Below are 23,994 nucleotides of genomic sequence, written 5' to 3'. Positions count from 1 at the left end.
TAGTACGACCGATGTCAAAGCTATAATCTTTCTTGGATCCATGCAACTGCCAACCATAGCATACCATAATTAAACATAACCATATACATGTAGCCAGACTTCAGGTACTGTAATCTTCCTCATTTTTGATCTTCATATGCTCTAGATACGATTTTCCATCCAGCTTACGGGAGAAGAAATCTTTGAAGTATTTTTCCATGCCTACTTGTTTGAACAGTGGCGGATTTTGAGGATTTATCAGGCTGGGTGCAGGTTTAATCTGAGCTGAGGATTTGGGATTGAAGAACATGGCAATGGAGATCCTCTCTTTTGCTGCATTTACTGTTGCCCGGTGCTCTATGCTGGTTATACTCCGTTGCTCAGAATCTGCAAAATAGGAACACGCGGCAGTTGGTAAAAAAGGGGGCATTTTTCCTCAAGTACTAGTCATTATTCGGTGTTGTGTGTGTGTTCTATTCTTTTTCTACCCCTGTATTGTACTTTAGGTTTGAATGAATATTAAAGAGAAACACATTCTAGTGCCTGTAATCTCAAAGTAACAGCTCCACTAGGGCTGCAAATGATATTTAATTAAAACACAAAAGATTTACGTTTGAAAATGGTAGCTAGGGTTTCGAAAATATAGAGCGGATTCCATTTAGCATTTTCCATTTTATTTATTTTTTTTGAAAGAGAGAAAGGAGTCTGTGGGGAAACCTCGAGAACGTCTCCTACATTCACAACAAGAGCATCTGGAAGGAAGCTCACAGGAATCCAAACCCCATCCTTTTTAATTTGGAGACCATCCACTCCATTAATTTGGAGAAGGATGGTGATGCCGGATGCATCAGAGTGAGGCGTAAGCCCCATAACCAGCTCTGGTTGTGGGCAGGGAGGATAGTAAGTCATTCTCACTGATTGCATCCCATCCTCAAACAACTCTTCCATCTCTCGTTTCTCCAACTTTAGAGCTTTGGCCATAAACCCTAGAAGCATCATCGCTAGTTTCTGCAACTCCGCTAAGTAACGTTCCAAGCTATCCCTGCAGTTAAAGAAGAAAACATATATAAAGCTATAAGAAGAAGAAGACGAAGAAGATGATGATGAGAGAGAACCTTAGCGATGAAGGGAGTTCTGGTAATAGATACGGCTTCCTTGTATGTATAGGGTTGGTTGTCATATAAAACCTATCACCCCAGTCAAGTTTTTGATCTTCTGACCGGATTGGAAGATGCCCGTACCCTTCAACATCACCGGGCCTCATCTTGTATTTCATTCTCTCTTCCAAGGGAAGTTTGTAAAATCCTCCGATCTCCGATTTCAGTTTCTCCACAAGTGAAGAGCTGACTCCATGGTTCACCAACTATGCATCCATGAACACACATGTTAGTTTCTGTATTGTTATTTGTTATTATTTTTTTCACATTGGATTTGGTTTAATATCTATATATATGTCATGCAAGGTGCAAACGGATTATATGAGCCAAAGCATTAATTTCTGAGTAATTTTGTCAGTCGCCCCAAATGGTCCTCTAGATTTGCCTGGACACAACAAAACAGCCCCTAAAGTTCAAGTGCAATACAGAAAAAATGATTAGAGATTATCGATGTTGAGAGAAACCTGAAAGAAACCCCATTCTTTGCAAGTTGAGTGCAACTTCTCCAGCTCAGAACCTGCGGTTTCACTCATAATTAAATGTTTCATGTCAATGGTGGGGAGTAGTGGCAGGGGAGTGCTGGCTGAGAGAATTGGAGGCTGCGGATCATCCAGGATAAATGGCTGTGGGACTGCAGGGATGGGCTCATTGATGAGCTCCTGAACACTGTGAATAGGAGCAGCACGAAAGCTTGAAGATTGTGTCGATGCCATTGCTAATTGGCCTAATTTCAGTGACCAATTGAACCATCTGGAGGTGGGTATTTATAATGCAAATATACTTGAGGAAGACGAAAAAGAAAAAGGAAAAATAGAAAAAATAGAAATACAACTGAACCGTGTCAAACCATTGTTATTCACGTTACAACTTGTAAGCCAGTACCCCAGAATATTTCTAGAAGTATAAGGTGTTGTTTGAATGTATATATTTAGTACTTCCAATTAAAAATAGAAATACAAAAACTTTTCAAACTTGCCTTAAAAATATAATATCTTTTAAAAATTATTTTTAAAAATTTTAAACATTAAGAAAATTTATTCTCTCAAATTTTAAACAATCTTTAAGAATTTAAGTTCGTACTTATTATAAAAAAAGATACTACACAAGATGGTATTAATTATTTTCTATTCAAACCAACATTCCAGCTCATTGTTTCTGCCCATCTAAGATGGTTCGGTGCTCAATAATTTTTTTTTCCTTGACTGTAAACCACGTTAAGTGACAGCTCTTCTTGGAGCTTTTCTTAGATGCCCTTATGACAAATGCAATACCTATGTTTCAAGAAGTTAACAATGTGAACAGCTTGTACCAACGTGCTAGTCCTTTTTTATTTAGCAAATATAGATATTAATGAATATCTAGTTGTTTTTTAACAAATCAAAAACAAATGGCAGATAATTTTCAACCAATGACATACCAAAACCTTGGACAGGTCTTGGTTGTATGATGGATAGATACCGTTTTCTCTTATTTAAGTGTTGGTTGAGGCAGAAATTTTCTAAGCTTCTTCAGTATATAAACGTGTCTTTTTTTATAAATTTATCACCAAAACATGTGGCAGATTTTGACTAAATAGCCTTGACTTAATTTGCAAGGTCCTATAATAAATCCTTGACTGGTTGAGGCCGTATTTTTGAACTATAAAGGAACCTAAATGGAGTGGAAGAATTTTAAACTAGGGAACACCTCTAGAATGTCTCCTACATTCACGACAAATGCACTTGAGAGAAAGTTCACAGGCATCCAAACCCATCATTTTTATTTTTTATTTTTCTTATTTGAAAACCATCCACACCCCATTAGATTAAATAATATTAATTTTTATTATTTTTTTTCCTGGTACATTTTACGATAACCATGTTGCCGGTCATGGCACAACTGAAATATGAAGGTCCATTTGGCCATAATTTAAGTCTACTCTATAAAAAATACAACAATTAACATGATATGGCCACATTATTTCTCAACGACTTTTTAGCACCCCAGTATGATCTTCCTCCTCATTTGCGTGGATTCAGGAAACCTGGCCACGTTTGAGAATGGTTTTTTAAAACAACTTTCTTTATCTTGAAAAATAAAATAATAGAAAAGCATGGTTGAAAAATGGGGTTAATTTTATCATCCAAAATAAATTTTGCTACTCCATTTCAACACACAAGAAAATTTACAAGGTCGAAGTACATTATCAACTTCCACTGTATAAAAACAATGGATTTATAAGGTTTCTCTTTAGATAAAACTAGAAGCTCATAATTATTAAAAATACATCATTCTTGACTAACAATAATTCTCATCATCAATAAAGATTGATATTTCAATATAACACCAATAGCAAAATATAGATCTCACTAAGTGGGTATTTTGGAAGAACACCTTAGAGAGATCAAATGGGGAATTAAACCCAATAGAAACAAAAAGCTCATTGCAAGGATTCACCAAATCAAATTTAGGTTAAAATCAATGCATCATATCGCGCACTCCTAATTTTTATTTATTTATTTGTTTTTTTTTAAAGCAATTGGGATAAAGCCCATTCATTGATACGTTCAACCCACACATGGGGTAGACAACCCAACATCAAAAATACCTTTCAAACAGAGTCTAATCTTTAATTTTTTTCAACATTAAATGCCCTTTAACAAATATTTACAGTGAATTTGCATAGTAGTTATAATATTTCATTTCCAACAACAAATTAACCATGTATACAAAATACTAATTCTATTTAGGATAAGTCTTTTTGGCTCCTTTAATTTTGAAACCTAAAAATACAATGAAAGTTGCTAAATACAGGTTCATGGGGAAGGTGCATAAATACTAATTTTAGTTGGCAAGATGGAGACTAATGAGCATTTCTTTTTGGCAAATGAAAAGGAAATGAAAGGGATTATAAAATTACGCATCAAACATATGAAAGTGAGAGCTTGACGGAAGTACTCCTCAGAGACACAGCCACTTGGGCTAACGAAAAATATTAAAACCATGGCGGTCAAGGGAAGTTATGTTTCATTAAAAGTAATATATATGGCATCGCTTGAACAGGTCTTGATTGTATAATGGATGATGGATGTCGTTTTCTTCTACTTCCGTGTTACTCAAGGCATGAATTTTTTAAGCTTCTTCTGTAGCAACGTGCTTAATTACCAATTACTTCATGCACAAAAGAAGAACCATGAGGTTTGACTAATTAAAACTAGGTATATTTTATATGAATTCCTGACTGAGACAGGCCATCCTGCAGGGGACACGTTTAAAATCCACTTAAATAATAAATCGTCATCAGTGATGACAGGTTCCAGACTGGAAATCCACGAAAAGGATTTGTTTGGATAATACTATTATTTACAAGTTTTCAATCAGACGAGCACATCTTGCAGGCATTAATCCCATACCTGGGTGTAGGTTCAGTCTAATCAAGGAAATTAGCTTCCTCTTGAAAGCAAGACAACTGTATCTAAATTCTCCTATTGGATTGATTTAGGGTGGGAAGTGCAATGAGATTTTTAAAAACCATTTTCTCCAAAAGCTATTCTTGAAAATATAAACCCATTTTATAATTTACATACAGTTGAAAAAAAAGAAAAAAAGAAAGAAAAAAAAAAGAGATTTTTGAAATTTTATTTAAAATCTTTTTTTTTTAAAAAAATTAAGAGTATTATGAATTATGAATAACAATTAAATTAAAAACTACATTTTACTGACAGAAAGTATCAATCAACAAAAATAGAAAGAGATTTAAGATCTCCAATTTAATTAAGGGGAAATCGTCTAACCATACACCAATTATAAAAAATATGATATTTTGGAACTTTACTTTTTTCTTTTTAATTTTGGAACATTAGAAACTGTAGCAACATTCATTTTCTTAAAATTATTATTTAAAATTGCAACTTGAGCAGCCAAATTATTAAAAGCATCAATATCATGAACTCTTTTGTGCATTTATATTTGTAGACTTCAAGAAATTGTTGCTAGCCATCACTTCTATAAGTTGATATCCCTCCTCTAGTGTCTTATTAATAAAAGCTCCTCCGCTTGCTGCATCCACCATGGTTTGATTATTATGATGCAAACTATTGTAGAACGTTTGCACTTGCATCCACATTGGTAGGCCATGGTGAGGACACTTTCTTAAAAGATCCTTGAACATCTCCCAAGTTTCATAAAGAGACTCTTGATCTTGCTGTAAAAAGTTAGTTATATCATTCTTCATCCTTGCAGATTTTACCGGTTGGAAGTATTTAGTAAGAAAAGTGTTAACCAGTCCATCCCATGTAGTGATTGTCCCAGGAGGTAATGAAGTCAACCGTGCCTTAGACTTGTTATTTAGAGAGAATGGAAACAATTGAAGTCTTATTGCATCATCGGTCACACCATTATGCTTGAAGGTATTAGAAATTTCTAAGAAATTTGCAATATGTAGATTAGGATCATCATTGGCCAATCCTCCAAATTGTACCGAAGATTGAATCATTTGAATAACTTTCGGTTTGATCTCAAAATTGTTAGCTTGGACGGGTGGCCTTCGAATGCTTGAGACACCCACATTAGGAACAGAATAATCATTGAGTGCCCTATTTGGGATTCCATTATCACTGTGATTCTCATCCCCCATTGTAGGAACCTCTTGAATTACTTGTTACTTGCGTTTCCGATTTAGCTTTCACAGTGTTTTGTTGATATCAAGGTCGATTGGTACTAAGTCCAAACTCCTTGTATGTCTCATACACTAAGAAAACTTAAAAAGAGAAAAACAATTAAGTAAGAATAAAAAGAAAATAAATCAAATTAGCATAAAAATAACTAGTATTAATATTAGTAACAAATAGTCCCCGATAGCGGCGCCAAAAACTTGATGTGCAATTTCGCAAGTATACAAATTGTTCAAGTAATATAATTGTACCTAAGTACGGATATCAAACCCACAACGACCATGACACTAATTACTAAAATTTATTATTTCTACTACTAATTGATCAACTGAATTTTCAAAGATGCAGAAGAAAGTAAATTAAACAATTAAAGAAAATAAATTCAAATTCTTATGATTTAAACGATTTAGGGCTTTTGATTTCACTACAAACACTTTCATGCAATTGATTACTTAACCTAATTTATGTTATGCTTTATTTGGAGATTTAAATATCAAAAAGATAAAAATATTTTAAATATGCGATAATTTATAGAAAGAGTTGAAAACATAGAAATTATAAAAGATTACTTAGTACTATATTATGAATTTTTATTTCATCAATTATTTATTTATATGTCATTCGGCTCATAATTTGTCTTTTTAAATTATTATCTTATACATTTAGTAAGATTTATGAATTCACTCTAACTCTAATTCTTCTAATACTAAGGGGATAAACCATGAATTATTTTCAAAGGGTTATTGATTATTATTATTATTAATATTTCAAAAGAGTGTATCCAAAAATTACTAAGGGATAAACCATGAATTATTTTCAAAGGGTTTTTAGCATTTCCTATCCTAACTGGGGATAGTGGCTATGGCTTCGAAGCATATTTGGGAAAGGGAGAAGCCAGTGTTCATTGACATTTGACACCTTAATCTTTAGGCTACGAGGAGAGAAGATTGACAAGTAAAGAAAGAGGAAGTTTAACAGGGAAAACTGTAATTTCATGGGCTCATTTGAAAATATTCATAAGATACAATCCTTTAAAAGTCATCCCAAGTCTTTTGTACTCTAAAATAAGGATAGTACTTCAACCATTCAAAATATTAACTTTAAATAAAAAGTGCATAAATTTTTAATTGTTTTTAAATAAATTTAATTTTTTTTTTCATGTGGGTATAAAACCACACATTTTTTCATAATAATAATAATTATAGTATTTTTCATAATAATAATAATAATAAATTTTGCAATCTTCTCTATGGAGGCTTCCTCTAACTCTAATTCTTCTAATACTAAGGGGATAAACCATGAATTATTTTCAAAGGGTTATTTATTATTATTATTAATATTTCAAAAGAGTGTATCCCTTTATTTATTCGGATTCTATCGGGACTGACAGATGATGCAGGCAGGTTCCATCATTCAGCACTTTAAGTAATAATAAAAACGTGATAATTTAGTGGAAAAGAGGCCAACAAATAGTAACCATTGATTTCCCTGTCACAAGTGTCATACTGACATGAATTTTGAGCCTATCTTAATTTGGTCTTGCCGGTATACATCCGTGATGGGTGCATTATTGACTTGACTAGCAAGCCTACTGTACCACTCCCTTTCTATGATTTAAAAATTAAAGGAGGTTCCTAAACTGACTGACTTGTTACTAATTCTGTATTTTCTTATCAGATTCTAATTAATTATATTATTGTGGATGGCATTTGGCCACCAACAACATCTCTCCAGACACTTAACCTTGCTTGAAAATAATCTCTCTTTTCCCCCACGTGATTGAAAATGACCTTGTTTGGAATTTAAAAAGGGATTGAAGGGATATATATAAGATGATTGATTTAGAATAACTATAAATGGGTTAGGAGTCAAGAATTTGGTTTTTTTTTTCCAAGTTAGGTTTATCGTCTTACCTTCACCAGTATTGATTATAAAAATGGTTAAATAAAAATTAATATAATTGTTTGTTTTTCAATTTTTAATACAAATAAATAAATAAAATTTATTTCTAAATTATATTTTATTTATAAGTAATACGTATTTTTAATATAATTTTTTTTTAAATTATTGATAAATGAAGGAGGGAGGGGGTGGAAAATTCCTTTGCTTTTTTATTTTGATTTTTCTCTATCTAAAAAAGATAAAAATAAAAATAAAAATAAATATAAATAATTAAGACAAATTGGGATAATAGTAACTTTTCAAACCTACTTTTGCTATCATTCCCTAATTAATCTTGAAGGAAAAACATCGCTGTCATCCCCTAGTTAATCTTGAAGGAAAAACATTTATATATATACCTGTATCGGATTAATTCATACAAGAGGATAAAAATGATTCTTACATAATTTACTTGTCCTACATTTAATCAAACTTACATATGTGTGGTATCATAATTTTTTTGTTTCAGAGTAATTGTAAAAATGTTTTTCTCGATATGAAGCACAAAGAAACATTTATGACACCATGTGACAAGAAAAAAATGCGTGCTAAAGTGTTTAAAAGAGTAGGTTTATTTCACCTCATTTCTATTGAAACTTTGGGTCATAGTAAGTGTTGAAATAAGCGCATTTTTGAAAATTATTTTATTTGGCATCTTCTTTCATAGTAATCTTTTTTCAAGAGTGAGAGTCTATTTAACAATGCTTTTTAAAAAATATTTTTTTATTATAAAACATGTTTTTAAAGAAAAATTAGACATTTGATAAAATTTAAATAATATTTAAAAAAAATTATAAAATCATTTTCTTAAAAGTCATTTTACATAAGATTCTTTCAAAAGCCTTTTCACTAAAAACACATCAAATAAAAATATTATCCAATGTACCTAGCCGTATTTGCTATTGGAGGGATGGATAATCTACCAATGCATATGACATTTTACGATTTATCCAAATCAACTTGTGATCTATTTTGAAACATTTGACAAATATGAACGTTTTTACCTAATCTCATTTACTAATCGCTTTATTGACTTGGCCTTTAACCAGTTGCGTATGTGTATAAAGGTGTGTAAATTAATTTCAATCAAAACCAAATTACTTTAATTAACGTTAACTTATTTTTCAATACACAATACCCATCTTAATTAGTGTAGATGAAACTCTAGTATGAAAAACCTTCTTTTTTTTTGGCTAATTTGAAGATTCTATTCTAAGCTTGAGAGTATCATATATCTTTCGTAAATCATCTTCATCTTCATTTTCATAAATATTTTTTATTTCTCATATGCTCAAACTCACAAAATCTTTTATTTTTTTAATTTTTGAAAACCATCTACCTCTTCTCAATTTTGGCTTTTTAAAATCTCATCTAATATATCTTCTCATATTGAGTTATATCTCATCCACATTTTTTTCTTTTCTTAACTTTTATGTGAAAAATTATCATTTCATAAAATCCCCAAAAAGCCCAATCCTTTGTAAGGGTCACAAAGTTTAAAATGATTAACACAACATGATTAGAATCCAACTGTTCCTTTATAAATTTTGGTTGAGTATATATATATATATATATTCATATTTAGAGTAAATTCATGTCAATATATATTACTTGTTTGATAAATATGTTATTCTATATCTTTGACCAACTTATATTACATAACTTTGATTTAAATTGATATATGTGATAATAGTGATAATACTTTTAACCTATTTAATTCATTAAAAATTTGATTTTGAATAAACAAGTCGAAGTAAAATCGTAAGGTTAATTATATAAACTCATATAAGATTTAATTCCATTTGATTATTAAACAATACCTAATCATGAAATAGGTTAAATAGGTTATAAAATGTATTGTTGGTTTAAAACTTAAATACAATATGAAAATGATGCATCAACACCATTTGTCACCCCTTTCATTAATTTATCATCAGTGCACCTCTTCCATCAATACCATTCTCTTCTATTCTTCCCATAAAAAATAATTACAAAAGCTAATCAATGCTTTTAACACCAAGGTTATTTCTGATAGGGACATGCATCCTTAAGGGCATTGTCCAATTCCTGATTAGTAAAGCAACCTGGATTTTCAAACATTAATTTTTGGTGAATCACATCTCTTTTCCCCCACGTGATTGAAAATGGCCTTGTTTGGAATTTAGAAAGGGATTGAAGGGATATATATATATATATATATGTAAAAGATGATTGATTTAGAATAACTATAAATGGGTTAGGAGTCAAGAATTTGGTTTTTTTTTTTTTTTCCAAGTTAGGTTTATTGTCTTACCTTCACCAGTATTGATTATAAAAATGGTTAAATAAAAATTAATTTAATTGTTTGTTTTTCTATTTTTAATAAAAATAAATAAATAAAATTTATTTCTAAATTATATTTTATTTATAAGTAATACGTATTTTTAATATATATTTTTTTTAAATTATTGATAAATGAAGGAGGGAGGGGGTGGAAAATTCCATTGCTTTTTTATTTTGTTTTTTCTCTATCTAAAAAAAGATAAAAATAAAAATAAATATAAATAATCAAGACAAATTGGGATAATAGTAACTTTTCAAACCTACTTTTGCTATCATTCCTTAGTTAATCTTGAAGGAAAAACATCGCAATCATCCCCTAGTTAATCTTGAAGGAAAAACATTTATATATACTTGTATTGGATTAATTCATACAGGAGGATAAAAATGATTCTTACATGATTTACTTGTCCTACATTTAATCAAACTTATATACGTGTGGTATTAAAATCCTTCATTTAATCAAACTTATATGTGTGGTATTAGAGAAAACTTGATTGAAAAAAATAAGACTAACCATAAAATAAGAGAATTATAAATGAAAATGATGTTTTTAATTTATTTGTTTCAGAGTAGTTATAAAAATGTTTTTCTCCATATGTAGCACAAAGAAACATTTATGACACCATGTGACAAGAAAAAAATGCATGCTAAAGTGTTTAAAAGGGTAGGTTTATTTCACTTTATTTCTATTGAAACTTTGGGTCATAGTAAATGTTGAAATAAGTGCATTTTTTAAAATCATTTTATTTGGCATCTTCTTTCAGGGTATCTTTTTTCAAGAGTGAGAGTCTATTTAACAATGCTTTTTAAAAAATATTTTTTTTATTATAAAACATGTTTTTAAAGAAAAATTAGACATTTGATAAAATTTAAATAATATTTTAAAAAAATTATAAAATCATTTTCTTAAAAGTCATTTTACATATGATTCTTTCAAAAGCATTTTCACTAAAAACATATCAAATAAAAATATTATCCAAGGTACCTAGCCGTATTTGCTATTGGAGGGATGGATAATCTACCAATGCATATGACATTTTACGATTTGTCCAAATCAACTTGTGATCTATTTTGAAACATTTGACAAATATGAACGTTTTTACCTAATCTCATTTACTAATCGCTTTATTGGCTTGACCTTTAACCAGTTGTGTATGTGTATAAAGGTGTGTAAATTAATTTCAATCAAAACCAAATTACTTAATTAATGTTAACTTATTTTTCAATACATAAACCCATCTTAATTAGTGTATATGAAACTCTAGCATGGAAAACCTTTTTTTTTTTTTTTTTTTATGGCTAATTTGAAGATTCTACTCTAAGCTCAAGACTATCATATATCTTTCATAAATCATCTTCATCTTCATTTTCATAAATATTTTTTATTTCTCATATGCTCAAACTCACAAAATCTTTTATTTTTTTAATTTTTGAAAACCATCTACCTCTTCTCAATTTTGGCTTTTTAAAATCTCATCTAATATATCTTCTCATCTTGAGTTATATCTCACCCACATTTTTTTCTTTTCTTAACTTTTATGTGAAAAATTATCATTTCATAAAATCCCCAAAAGGCCCAATCCTTTGTAAGGGTCACAAAGTTTAAAATGATTAATGATTAAAACCTAACTGTTCCTTTATAAATTTGGGTTGAATATATATATATATATATATATATATATATATATATATATATATATATATATATATATTCATATTTAGAGTAAATTCATGTCAATATATATTACTTGTTTGATAAATATGTTATTCTATATCTTTGACAGCTTATATAACATAAATTTGATTTAAATTGATATATGTGATAATAGTGATAATGCTTTTAGCCTATTTAATTCATTAAAAAATTGATTTTGAATAAACAAGTCGAAGTAAAATAGTAAGGTTAATTATATAAACTCATACAAGATTTAATTCCATTTGATTATTAAACAATACCTAATCATGAAATAGGTTAAATAGATTATAAAATGTATTGTTGGTTTAAAACTTAAATACAATATGAAAATGATGCATCAACACTATTTGTCACCCCTTTCATTAATTTATCATCAGTGCGTCACCTCTTCCATCAATACCATTCTCTTCTATTCTTCCCAGAAAAAATAATTACAAAAGCTAATCAATGCTTTTAACACCAAGGTTATTTCTGATAGGGACATGCATCCTTAAGATTTCAGTTTCTCCACAAGTGAAGAGCTGACTCCATGGTTCACCAACTGCGCATCCATGAACACACATGTTAGTTTCTGTATTGTTATTTATTATTATTATTTTTTCATATTGGATTTAGTTTAATATCTATATATATATATATATATATATATATGTCATGCAAGGTGCAAACAGATTATAGGGGTATGCTTTATACAAAATTGTAATGGATATCATATGTGCCAAATTATTAATTTCCGAATAACTTTCTGTCGCCCCACATCGTCCTCTTCATTTGCCTGGACGCATGAAACTAGATTTCATGCACAACAAAACAGCCCTTCAAAGTTCAAGTGCTACATAGACAAATGATTAAAGATTATTGATTTTGAGAGAAACCTGAAAGAAACCCCATTCTTTGCAAGTTGAGTGCAACTTCTCTAGCTCAGAATCTGCGGTTTCACTCATGATTAAATGTTTCATGTCAATGGTGGGGAGTAGTGGCAGGGGAGTGCTGGCTGAGAGAATTGGAGACTGCGGATCATCCAGGATAAAGGGATGTGGGACTGCAGGGATGGGCTCTTTGATGAGCTCCTGAACACTTTGTACAGGAGCAGCTCGAAAGCTTGGAAACTGTGTTGATGCCATTGTTAATTGACCTAATTTCAGTGATCTATTGAACCATCTTAAGGTGAGTATTTATAAAGCAAATATACTTAAGGGAGGGGGGAACAACAATTGAACCGTGTCAAACCACTGTTATTCACGTTATAACTTCGAGGCTACTCCAAAATATTACGAGAAGCATAAGGTGTTGTTTGGATATATTTACTACTTTAATCTGTTTTTAAAAATAGAAATAGAAGAGTTTTATGAGATTTATTTTATAAATTCTGAAAATTATTAAACAAATTTTTACTGTCTCAAATTTTAAAAATTATAAATTTATACCTTTTATATAAGCATACCATATTATTTTCTAATTTGGAAAACAATAAAACCAGAAAACATATCCCATCAATCACTCAAGTTAATTGTCACGGCCGTCTATGACGAAGATGGTCCTTGTAGAAATGTAAGACTTAGTGCTCAAGGAATATTTTTTCATGTCCATAAAACATGTGAAGGAATATTTGTTTTATGATACGAAAATAAAAATATAATAGTTAAGTAAAAAACATGCAATGTTTCAAGACCTAGTACTTGTATTTATTTTTGTCATTTATAATATTTTTTATCGTATAGTAAAATGATATCTCTCATCCGTTGAAGTAAACATGATTGATCAGATCATGTTAAAATCTTACATATCTTCGTATGTAATTTATTTATATTCTTCTATTAACAGTGTTGCTTAATGGAACCACCGAAGTATCCTAACTGTTAGGCAAGGAGTTGAGATGTAACAATATTTGTTACTCATCCTAAACATCAGCTTTGGTCTCTTTAGAAATATGATGAAAAATATTGTGTCAACCCATTATTTGATTGTAGCAACAACCTTCGTATGCAATATTTCTCGATCATCATCACTCATTCCTTTTGGTTTTGTCATGCCTTTAACAAGCTTAAACAAATTTTTACAATACAACAGATCCCACATTTTCCATTTCCAAATAGAATAATTCGACGACATTAATTTTATCATCCCAAACAAATTTTGCTACTCCATTTCAACACACACAATTCTAGCCAACCTAGCTCCAATACCACTTGTTTGGAAAACTACTTATAATAGTACCTAGCAACAGAAATCTTTTCCCTCTTTGTGTGATTAAAATGAGATTTCAAATAAATTCTAGCAAAACCAATACCATAAAATATGTCAACCAAAAGCAACACAATAATAATAAATAATACAGACACAAATAAGATATAGATTTTTACATGAAAAACCCTTCAATGTGAAGGAAAAAACGATAAGGTCATAGTACGTTGTCGACTTCCACCATGTGAAAACAATGGGTTTACAAAGTTTTTCTCTAGATAAGACTAGAGGCTCACAATCATCAAGAAATACATCATTCTTGACTAACAATAATCTTCATCATCAATAAAGATGGATATCTCAAAACTACACCAATAGTAAAGTGTAGATCTCATTAAGTGGATATTTTGGGCGAGCACCTTAGAAAGATCAAACAGAGAATCAAGCCCAATAGAAGTGAGAAACTCATCACATGGATTCACCACATCAAATTTGAGCTCAAACCAACATCGTTTCACTACCTAATCATCTTGCACAAGTGTGTACAGATGAGAACTTGAAATCAGTTTCATGTGGAGAATGAGATCACCAACAGCCATAATTTTGTCTTTAAAGGCATCCTTCATTTGATCAGCTTAGTGAATATCCAAGTAGAAACACTAGATGAGGATGACCATAAGGCCTGATAGCAAGCACACAAAATTCAGCTCAAACACGAAAGATTATTTTGAAGCCATTAGTAAATAAAATTATTGCTGTTATCAACAAGAAACGATTTCTTAGCCATGTCCTTTCATTCTCTCGAGAACACTTCGTGTTCAATTAACAAGGCCAATCAACAACCCAAAATACAACAACCCAAAATTATTTTTACTCTCTAATTTGCCTATATTTATTGATTTTAATTATTTTTTTGACATATTAAACTTAAAATGATAATATATAATAAATAGTTAATATAAAAAATTAAATAAAAACAAAATATATAATGGACAAAAATGAAAATGAGGTAAAATAATAAAATCAATAAATATAGACAAATATAGCCCGATGATTGGATGTACCAAAATTTGTCCATTATATATATTTTGTTTTCATTTAATTTGTTATATTAATTATTTATTATATATTATCATTTTAAGTTTAATATGTCAAAAAAATAATTAAAATCAATAAATATAGACAAATTAGAGAGTAAAAATAAATTAAAATTAAAGAAGTTTTATGAGAAAATGCACAAGCATATTAAAAAGAATATAAAGGAAAAAAGAAAAATAATAATAAAAACTATAATAGGTGACAACGGATTATGATGGCAGAAGAGGGAAAAAACAGAAAAATAAAAATAAAAATAGAAAGTGGAAACGTGACAAGTAGTAAGAGAGATATATTGATGTGAGAAAAATAATAAAAATAAACGACACATGTATTTGTTAACAAATGATATTAAATTAGTGTATACTTTGTCCTTTACTTTTGAAGGTAATTGTGAAACAAATTTGAAAGCACTATTGGAGTGCATGAATCGACAATATTTTTTTCCATTTTATACCAAAATTAAAAAGAAAAAAAGTAAAGTTCCCAAATCTCAAATTTTTTTGTAGTTGGTGTATGGTTAGATGATTTTCCCTTTAATTTATAATAGATAAAAAATATAATAAAAAATTAAATTATTTTCCTAGTAGGATTACTAATTTTTGGATGAATAAAAATTTATTGATTCATTGACAAATAAATAATTCATCAATTTGGAAAGAGCATTATATTTCTATTATTTGTGTGATTTATCAATCCAAAAATAATATAAGTGGTAAAAAATTAATACATAAAAACCTAAAATACTCTTAAAAAATAATTATTAATTATAAAAATAATAAAACTATTAAAAAATGATGTCAAAATGTAATATCAAAAAGATAAAAAGATTTTAAATATGCAATCATTTATAGAAAGAGTTGAAAACATAGAAATTATAAAAGATTACTTAGTATTATATTGTGAATTTTTATTTATTATTATTTTTATTTCATCAATTATTTATTTATATTTCATTTGGCTCATAATTTTTCTTTTTAAATTATTATCTTATACATTTAGTAAGATTTATAAATTTATGGAGGCTTCCTCTAACTCTAATTCTTCTAATACTAAGGGGATACACCATAAATTATTTTCAAAGGGTTATTTATTATTATTATTAATATTTCAAAAGAGTGTACCCCTTTATTTATTCGGATTCTATCGGGACTGACAGATGATGCAGGCAGGTCCCATCATTCAGCACTTTAAGTAATAATAAAAACGTGATAATTTAGTGGAAAAGAGACAGACAATTAGTCAGCATAATCCATCCAAAAACTGTTGAGCCCGAAGATGGTAACCATTGATTTCCTTGTCACAAGTGTCATGCTGGCATGAATTTTGAGCCTATCTTAATTTGGTCTTGCCGATATATATCCCCGTGATGGGTGCATTATTGTATTGACTTGACTAGCAAGCCCACTGGACCACTCCATTTCTATGATTTAAAAATCAAAGGAGGTTCCTAAACTGACTGACTTGTTACTAATTCTGTATTTTCTTATCAGATTCTAATTAATTATATTATTGTGGATGGCATTTGGTCACCAACAACTTCATCTCTCCAGACTCTTAACCTTGCTTTCTTTGTCCAATTCCTGATTAGTCAAGCAACCCAGATTTTCAAACATTAATTTTTTTGTGAATCACATCTCTTTTCCCCACGTGATTGAAAATGGCCTTGTTTGGAATTTAGAAAGGGATTGAAGAGATATATATAAGATGATTGATTTAGAATAACTATAAATGGGTTAGGAGTCAAGAATTTGATTTTTTTTTCCAAGTTAGGTTTATTGTCTTACCTTTCTCCACCAATATTGATTATAAAAATGGTTAAATAAAAATTAATTTAATTGTTTGTTTTTCTATTTTTAATACAAATAAATAAATAAAATTTATTTCTAAATTATATTTTATTTATAAGTAATACATATTTTTAATATAATTTTTTTTAAAAAAATTATTGATAAATTAAGAAGGAGGGTGGGGGTGGAAAATTCCTTTGCTTTTTTATTTTGATTTTTCTCTATCTAAAAAAAGATAAAAATAAATGTAAATAATCAAGACAAATTGGGATAATAGTAACTTCTCAAACCTACTTTTGCTATCATTCCTAGTTAATCTTGAAGGAAAAACATCGCTATCATCCCCTAATTAATCTTGAAAGAAAAACATCTATATATACCTGTATTGGATTAATTCATATAGGAGGATAAAAATGATTCTTACATGATTTACTTGTCCTATATTTAATCAAACTTAAATACGTGTGGTACTAAAATCCTTCATTTAATCAAACTTATATGTGTGGTATTAGAGAAAACTTGATTGAAAAAAATAAGACTAAACATAAAATAAGATGATTATAAATGAAAATGATGTTTTTCATTTATTTGTTTCAGAGTAGTTGTAAAAATGCTTTTCTCCAAATGAAGCACAAAGAAACATTTATGACACCATGTGACATGAAAAAAATGTGTGCTAAAGTGTTTAAAAGGGTAGGTTTATTTCACTTCATTTCTATTGAAACTTTGGGTAAGTGTTGAAATAAATGTATTTTTAAAAATCATTTTATTTGACATCTTCTTTTAGAGGTATCTTTTTTCAAGAGCGAAAGTCTATTTAACAATGCTTTTTAAAAATTATTATTTTTTATTATAAAACATGTTTTTAAAGAAAAATTAGACATTTGATAAAATTTAAATAATTTTTAAAAAAAATTAAAAAATCATTTTCTTAAAAGTCATTTTACATATGATTCTTTAGCATTTTCACTATAAACATGTCAAATAAAAATATTATCCAATGTACCTAGCCGTACTTGCTATTAGAGGGATGGATAATCTAACAATGCATATGACATTTTACGATTTGTCCAAATCAACTTGTTATCCATTATGAAACATTTGACAAATATGAACCTTTTTATCTAATCGCTTTATTGGTTTGTTTAACCAGTTGCGTATGTGTCTAAAGGTGTGTAAATTAATTTCAATCAAAACCAAATTACTTTAATTAACGTTAACTTATTTTTCAATACATAATACCCATCTTAATTAGTGTAGATGAAACTCTAGCATGAAAAACCTTTTTTTTTTTGGCTAATTTAAAGATTCTACTCTAAGCTCGAGAGTATCATATATCTTTCATAAATCATCTTCATCTTCATTTTCATAAATATTTTTTATTTCTCATATGCTCAAACTCACAAAATCTTTTAATTTTTTAATTTTTGAAAACCATCTATCTCTTCTCAATTTTGGCTTTTTAAAAATCCCATCTAATATATCTTCTCATCTTGAGTTATATCTCACCCACAACTTTTTTTTCTTAACTTTTATGTGAAAAATTATCATTTCATAAGATCCCCAAAAGGCCCAATCCTTTGTAAGGGTCACAAAGTTTAAAATGATTAACACAACATGATTAGAATCCAACTGCTCCTTTACAAATTTGGGTTGAATATATATATATATATATATATATATATATATATATATATATATATATATATATATATATATATATATATATATATATTCATATTTAGAGTAAATTCATGTCAATATATATTACTTGTTTGATAAATATGTTATTCTATATCTTTGACCAGTTTGTATAACATAAATTTGATTTTGAATAAACAAGTCGAAGTTAAATCATAAGGTTAATTATATAAACTCGTACAAGATTTAATTCCACTTGATTATTAAACAATACCTAATCATGAAATAGGTTAAATATATTACAAAATGTATTGTTGGTTTAAACTTAAATACAATATGAAAATGATGCATCAACACCATTTGTCACCCCTTTCATTTAAGAATGGCAACGGGGCGGGTTCGAGATAGGTTGCCCCCATCCCAACCCTGCCCTATTTATTAAAAACAATTCCCATTCCTGCCCTGTTTAACTTTTTTTTTTTAAAATTACTTTAAAAATTTTTAATTACATTAAAATAAATATATTTTATAAATAATAAAATTATTTTATTTTTTATAACTTATTTTATTAAATTTTTTTATTATTATCTATATATTAAAAATAGTTAAATAAAATTTTAAATTAAATTAATTTTAAATTTTAAATTAAATTAAATTTTATATATAATAGGGGTGGGGCGGGACAATACTCGAACCCACCCTGGGTTTTAAATAAAAATCTCATACTCGTCCCAAATCCATTTAGTAAAATTAAACCCCGTCCCATTAGGGGCAGGGCGGGACGAGTACCCGAAAAAACCCACCCATTGCCATCCCTACTTTCAATAATTTATCATCAGTGCGTCACCTCTTCCATCAATACCATTCTCTTATATTCTTCCCAGAAAAAATAATTACAAAAGCTAATCAATGCTTTTACCACCAAGGTTATTTCTGATAGGGACATGCATCCTTAAGGGCATGTCCCACCGCTCCTGCCATTGGCATAAAAGCAGTTCTCGACACCATCTTCGACTTCAAAATGTTCATTTTGAACACCATAAAAGCGGGCTTCAATGTATGTTTCAAATGAGGGATTGAGAATTGCTTCAAATGGGAAACCATTTGAAAATGAATAGGATATTGAGAATCATATTCACTTTCTTTAATTAACAAATCAATTTCCAAAAATTACGTTCAACCCTTTAATTTCATTCATTTTGCCTCTCATGTTCTTCAAGTAACTGTGCTTGTTCTTCCTTCATTCTCTTTCATTTTAATTTTTGTTATCGATTATTCAATAGTGTTGCTAACTTATTATATTTTTGCTGCCTTTTTTATACCTAAAAAGTGATTTAACAATGACTCTCAAAAGTGACATCATGAGTTAACAAGTTTCAATCATAAGACGTGTGGAATGACTTTTGAGAAGTAAAAAACTCTTTTTTTATTTTATTTATTTATTTTTATTTTTAAAGATGAATAAATTTTTTTATATTTAACTAATTAATTTTAATTAAAGAGTTTATAACTTAAAAACATCTCAATATAAAAGTTGGAAAAATGTTACTTCTTAACAAAACTTTATCTTGATTTATGTAAGAAGTTATTTCATATTTAATAAAATTTTTACAATATTAATATTATTTTTTGAAAATCATAATTTTAACTTCAACTTCAACATTGGGTTAAAAAAAAAAAAGGAATTATCTTAAAAGTTCTCAACATATTGATAGGGGATACAACTTTGGATAAGATAAAAAATCGAGATATTGATTGCTTTCAATATAAATATTTTGCAATTAATTAAGTTTTTTAGGAAAGATTTGATAAATTAGGTTGTGATGTTGATTAGGGTTCAAGAAGAGATGAGGTTAACAATAGGAAGAAGTTTAAAAGAACATTTCAAAGGGAAAATATAATTAAGTTTGAGGATGTTGATAAGATTACGAGAGAAATGAGATTAAGAAGTAAAAAAGAAGAATATAGAAGGTAAAACATGCATGTTTGAAGTGACTTCTTTCCATCATGATACAAGGAAGGGTAAAAATATCATTTTGAGTTTTTAATTTATTTAATCAGAATCCTGCGAAAAACCTTGACAAAGAGGTTAACATAGTATTTTGAAGTAAAGGTAAATTTTGTAGTGTAATATTTAGATCTGTCTTATAATCCAAAATTTAACGAAAGGTTGTGAAATTTGAGGAAGGTCATATTATGTACAAGGAGGAGAAAAATTATCCTTAATCAAAATAATTTAAGAATAAACAATGCAGGGTTAAATTGAGAGTTGTTCATTTAGGTTGGAAATTGGACTCAATATTATCCAATTTCATCTGTGCAAGAACCTGAATTCATTTCTACCACCTTGATATGGTTAGTCAAATTCTAGCTAACAACATAAGTTTTGATGACTCGGGCTTGGTTTGAAATTTGTTCTGAAAAATGGTTTTTATTTTTTTAAATAAAAATAATTTTTTAACTTAAAAAAATATGTATTTGATTAATTTTGATTCAAAACAGTTTTTGAGAATTTATTATCAAAGTATATTGATTTTTTAGAACAAATCCGAAGCGTTTATTTATTTTTGGTTAAATATTTTTAAAAAATAATTGAAAATACTAATACTACGCCAATAACCTTTACATTCTACATACACTACAAGGAAAAAAAATATATAGTGACATTTATAATGAGTCACTATAAACATAGGGTGTCGCTACAACATAGCGTCACCTTATCCACTGACATCATAGAAGGTACCAATTGGTGACGTATTTGGAAGTGACACTAAAGTAGATAAATGATGAGATATTCAAAAGCGACACCATATATTTCTAGTGATGCTTAATTTGATATAGAGTTGTGTGAGATATATAAGGTGTCATATTAAATGCATCACCTTTGAGTTATGGTTTCACGTTAAATGCATTACATTTGAGTTATGGTATCATATCATTGTAAATGATTATGGAAGATATAATTGTTTTTGGTTGATTAGCCTATAGATTTTTGTAATGCTTATTAATAAATAAGATCAACCTATGCATATTTTGTCCATAAATATAATAATTATATCACATTTAACTTATATTTTCGTAATGCTTATGGATTAACCTGTAATACATTACATCATCCAGTAATATTTGTATAACAAATGTTCACAAAACGATAGTACATCAAACCCACAAAAACTAAAAGAGAAAAGTGAATGCACATTAAAACATGATTTAGAAATGTGAAGCATCCCAACATTTATGTATACCTGCAATTCATATGCATAAAACCAGCTAACCATAAAATGACACAAGAGTTGCATCCAAAAACCCAAAATTCTCAATACCAAATAAAGTAACGTTAATGTCCTATAATGTATGGCATAAGAGAGTCATATCTAAAAACCTAAAATCTTGTTGCCTTTTTCTCCTTTCTTTTTATTCTTCATATTGTCCTCCAAAGAGTATATAACTGCATTTCATAGTTTAATGAGTTTTAGAGTTCTTATTGAAAATAAAAATGAATTAATGTTATAAAAAATAAACAAATCTAAGTACTAATGTTTTCTTTTTCCTTTTTCCCGTTTTGATATACAAATAGTTCGTAAAGAATTAGTAATGTTATACAATACTAATGGAAAACTCATATAACAACTAAGGGACTCACCAAGCATGATCACAATACATCAACATAATTCATGATTAATTATAACACAAAAGTAGTCAATTCTCCTCTAATTTTATTAAATTCTACTTAAGAATATGTTTTTTTTTTTTTATCATCAAATTGAAATCAATTGAGAATAACATTAATATCACAATAATTGGAAGTATGAAACTATATACAATTCATTAAATGAGTAAAACCTTTAATGCAATAATTGTAGAATCAACAATTACATCTTTAATGAATCTCATAACAAAGTAGTCGTCACATTTGAACTCAAATAAAAACAATTCAAGAAAATAAAAAATAAATCAAAACTACAAAATCAAAATATAAATATAAAATTTTAGAAAATACTAATATTCCACTTAAAATCTACACTTTTTAAATTTATTTTTTATAATTCGTTATGCTTTTAAAAATCTTTTTTAACATTTAATTCTTTATATATATATTAATTTCTTGGAAGGAATTTCTTAATTTCAATATTTTTTTTAATGTTCATTTTGTGAAATAATAATATCCATTAAATATCATCTCAATTATATAAAAAAAAAAATTGTGTATATAAGACAAAAAACCTAATTCATTATTAAAAAATGTTAAGATAAAAAATAGTATAAGAAAGAATTAAAAATTTTTTCATAAAAATTGTTGATTTTTTAGCAATTGATATTTCTTTATTCTAATTAAAATAATTAATAAAAAAAATTGGATATGAAAAATATGTTCAAATAAAAATAATAAAAAATTACTTTTAATATTCTTTAGATCAATAAATTATCAAACATTTTTTTTTTCCAGAAAAAATAAAGAAAAAGAAGAGTTTTATGGGAGGAATTGAAAAATTTTTTGTAATAAAAGGATTTTATAGAAATTTCTTAACCTTGAAAGGAAAATTTCATCATCAATTTCAAATTACTCCAAAGTTTGGTCAATGCATATAAAAACAATAAGAAAAGAAGGAAAAAATAAAACATGTTTTTAGAATCTTTTTGCGGGAAATGACAATATTGAGAATAATTTTCTCAAAAATTATTTTCCAAATATGACCAACCAATATCTTCATCAATGAAGAGTCTGATTAAAGGAAATTTTATAGAAAATCAAAAGAAAATTATAAAACATTTTCTTAAAAAAGGAAAAAAAAAAAAAAAGGAACAGTTTTATGGAAGGAATTGAAAAAATTTATGTAATAAAAGGATTTTATAGAAATTTTCTAACTTTGAAAGGGAAATTCTAAATTTTGGTCCATGCATATAAAAACAATAAGAAAAAAAGGTAAAAACAAAAAACAAAAAACACATTTTAAGAATAGAAATAGTATGAATAGAACAAAATGAGATATTAACAATAATACCATGTAAAAGAATAAAAAAAATAAAAATATAAGATTTGATCATTTTTATAATTATAAAAATTTTCATTCCTATTTAAATTTAAAAAACAATTCATTTACATTAATAAATAAAAGATAAAATTAATTTTTCATTGTTAATTCCAACATTCCAAACCAACTCCAACATGATATGGAAACTATTTCATTTTTCCTTTTGTGGGAGATGACAATATTAAGAATAAATTTCTAAAAAACTATTTTTCAAATATCACCGATACATATCCTCATCACAATATACTATAATATTCATAGAAAATAAACATAAAGTCCCATCAAAGGAAATTTCTTGTAAGATCAAAAGAAAATTTCATATTGTAAAATATTTATCCCTCATTCTGAGTATGAAAGATGTCAAAAAAATCATTCATTTATCTTATTTTCTTTCATTTTAAGGTTTATGAGTTTAACAATGAAACAAAAGATACGGTGGAATGTCAAACCTAATTTTTACTTTCCTACAACTCAATAAGAAAACCCTATTTACACAATCCATAT

At 28.1% G+C, this 23,994-nt stretch overlaps 1 protein-coding gene and 1 non-coding gene across 2 annotated transcripts in view; one reads left to right on the top strand and one right to left on the bottom strand.

The window, feature by feature from the left end:
- Positions 1 to 326: 326 nt before the first annotated feature.
- The window catches only part of LOC117923131, a 52,934-nt gene continuing 29,266 nt past the window's right edge, over positions 327 to 23,994 (bottom strand). The window contains exons 7-10 of the mRNA XM_034841373.1: positions 12,623 to 12,658; positions 1,095 to 1,342; positions 697 to 1,021; positions 327 to 366 (exon numbers count right to left, since the gene is read on the bottom strand). Coding sequence (XP_034697264.1) covers positions 346 to 366; positions 697 to 1,021; positions 1,095 to 1,342; positions 12,623 to 12,658 — 630 coding nt within the window. The 3' untranslated portion in view covers positions 327 to 345. The remainder of the gene's footprint in view (positions 367 to 696; positions 1,022 to 1,094; positions 1,343 to 12,622; positions 12,659 to 23,994) is intronic.
- LOC117924429 lies at positions 5,246 to 5,352 on the top strand. The gene has a single exon (XR_004652794.1). It is a non-coding gene; the product is annotated as a small nucleolar RNA R71 (small nucleolar RNA).

The sequence above is a fragment of the Vitis riparia genome, chromosome 10, assembly GCF_004353265.1.
Source record: "Vitis riparia cultivar Riparia Gloire de Montpellier isolate 1030 chromosome 10, EGFV_Vit.rip_1.0, whole genome shotgun sequence".
In the NCBI taxonomy this organism is placed as follows: domain Eukaryota; kingdom Viridiplantae; phylum Streptophyta; class Magnoliopsida; order Vitales; family Vitaceae; genus Vitis; species Vitis riparia.
The sequence above is the reverse complement of the archived record's forward strand: the minus strand, read 5'-3'. Positions and strand labels throughout refer to the sequence as shown.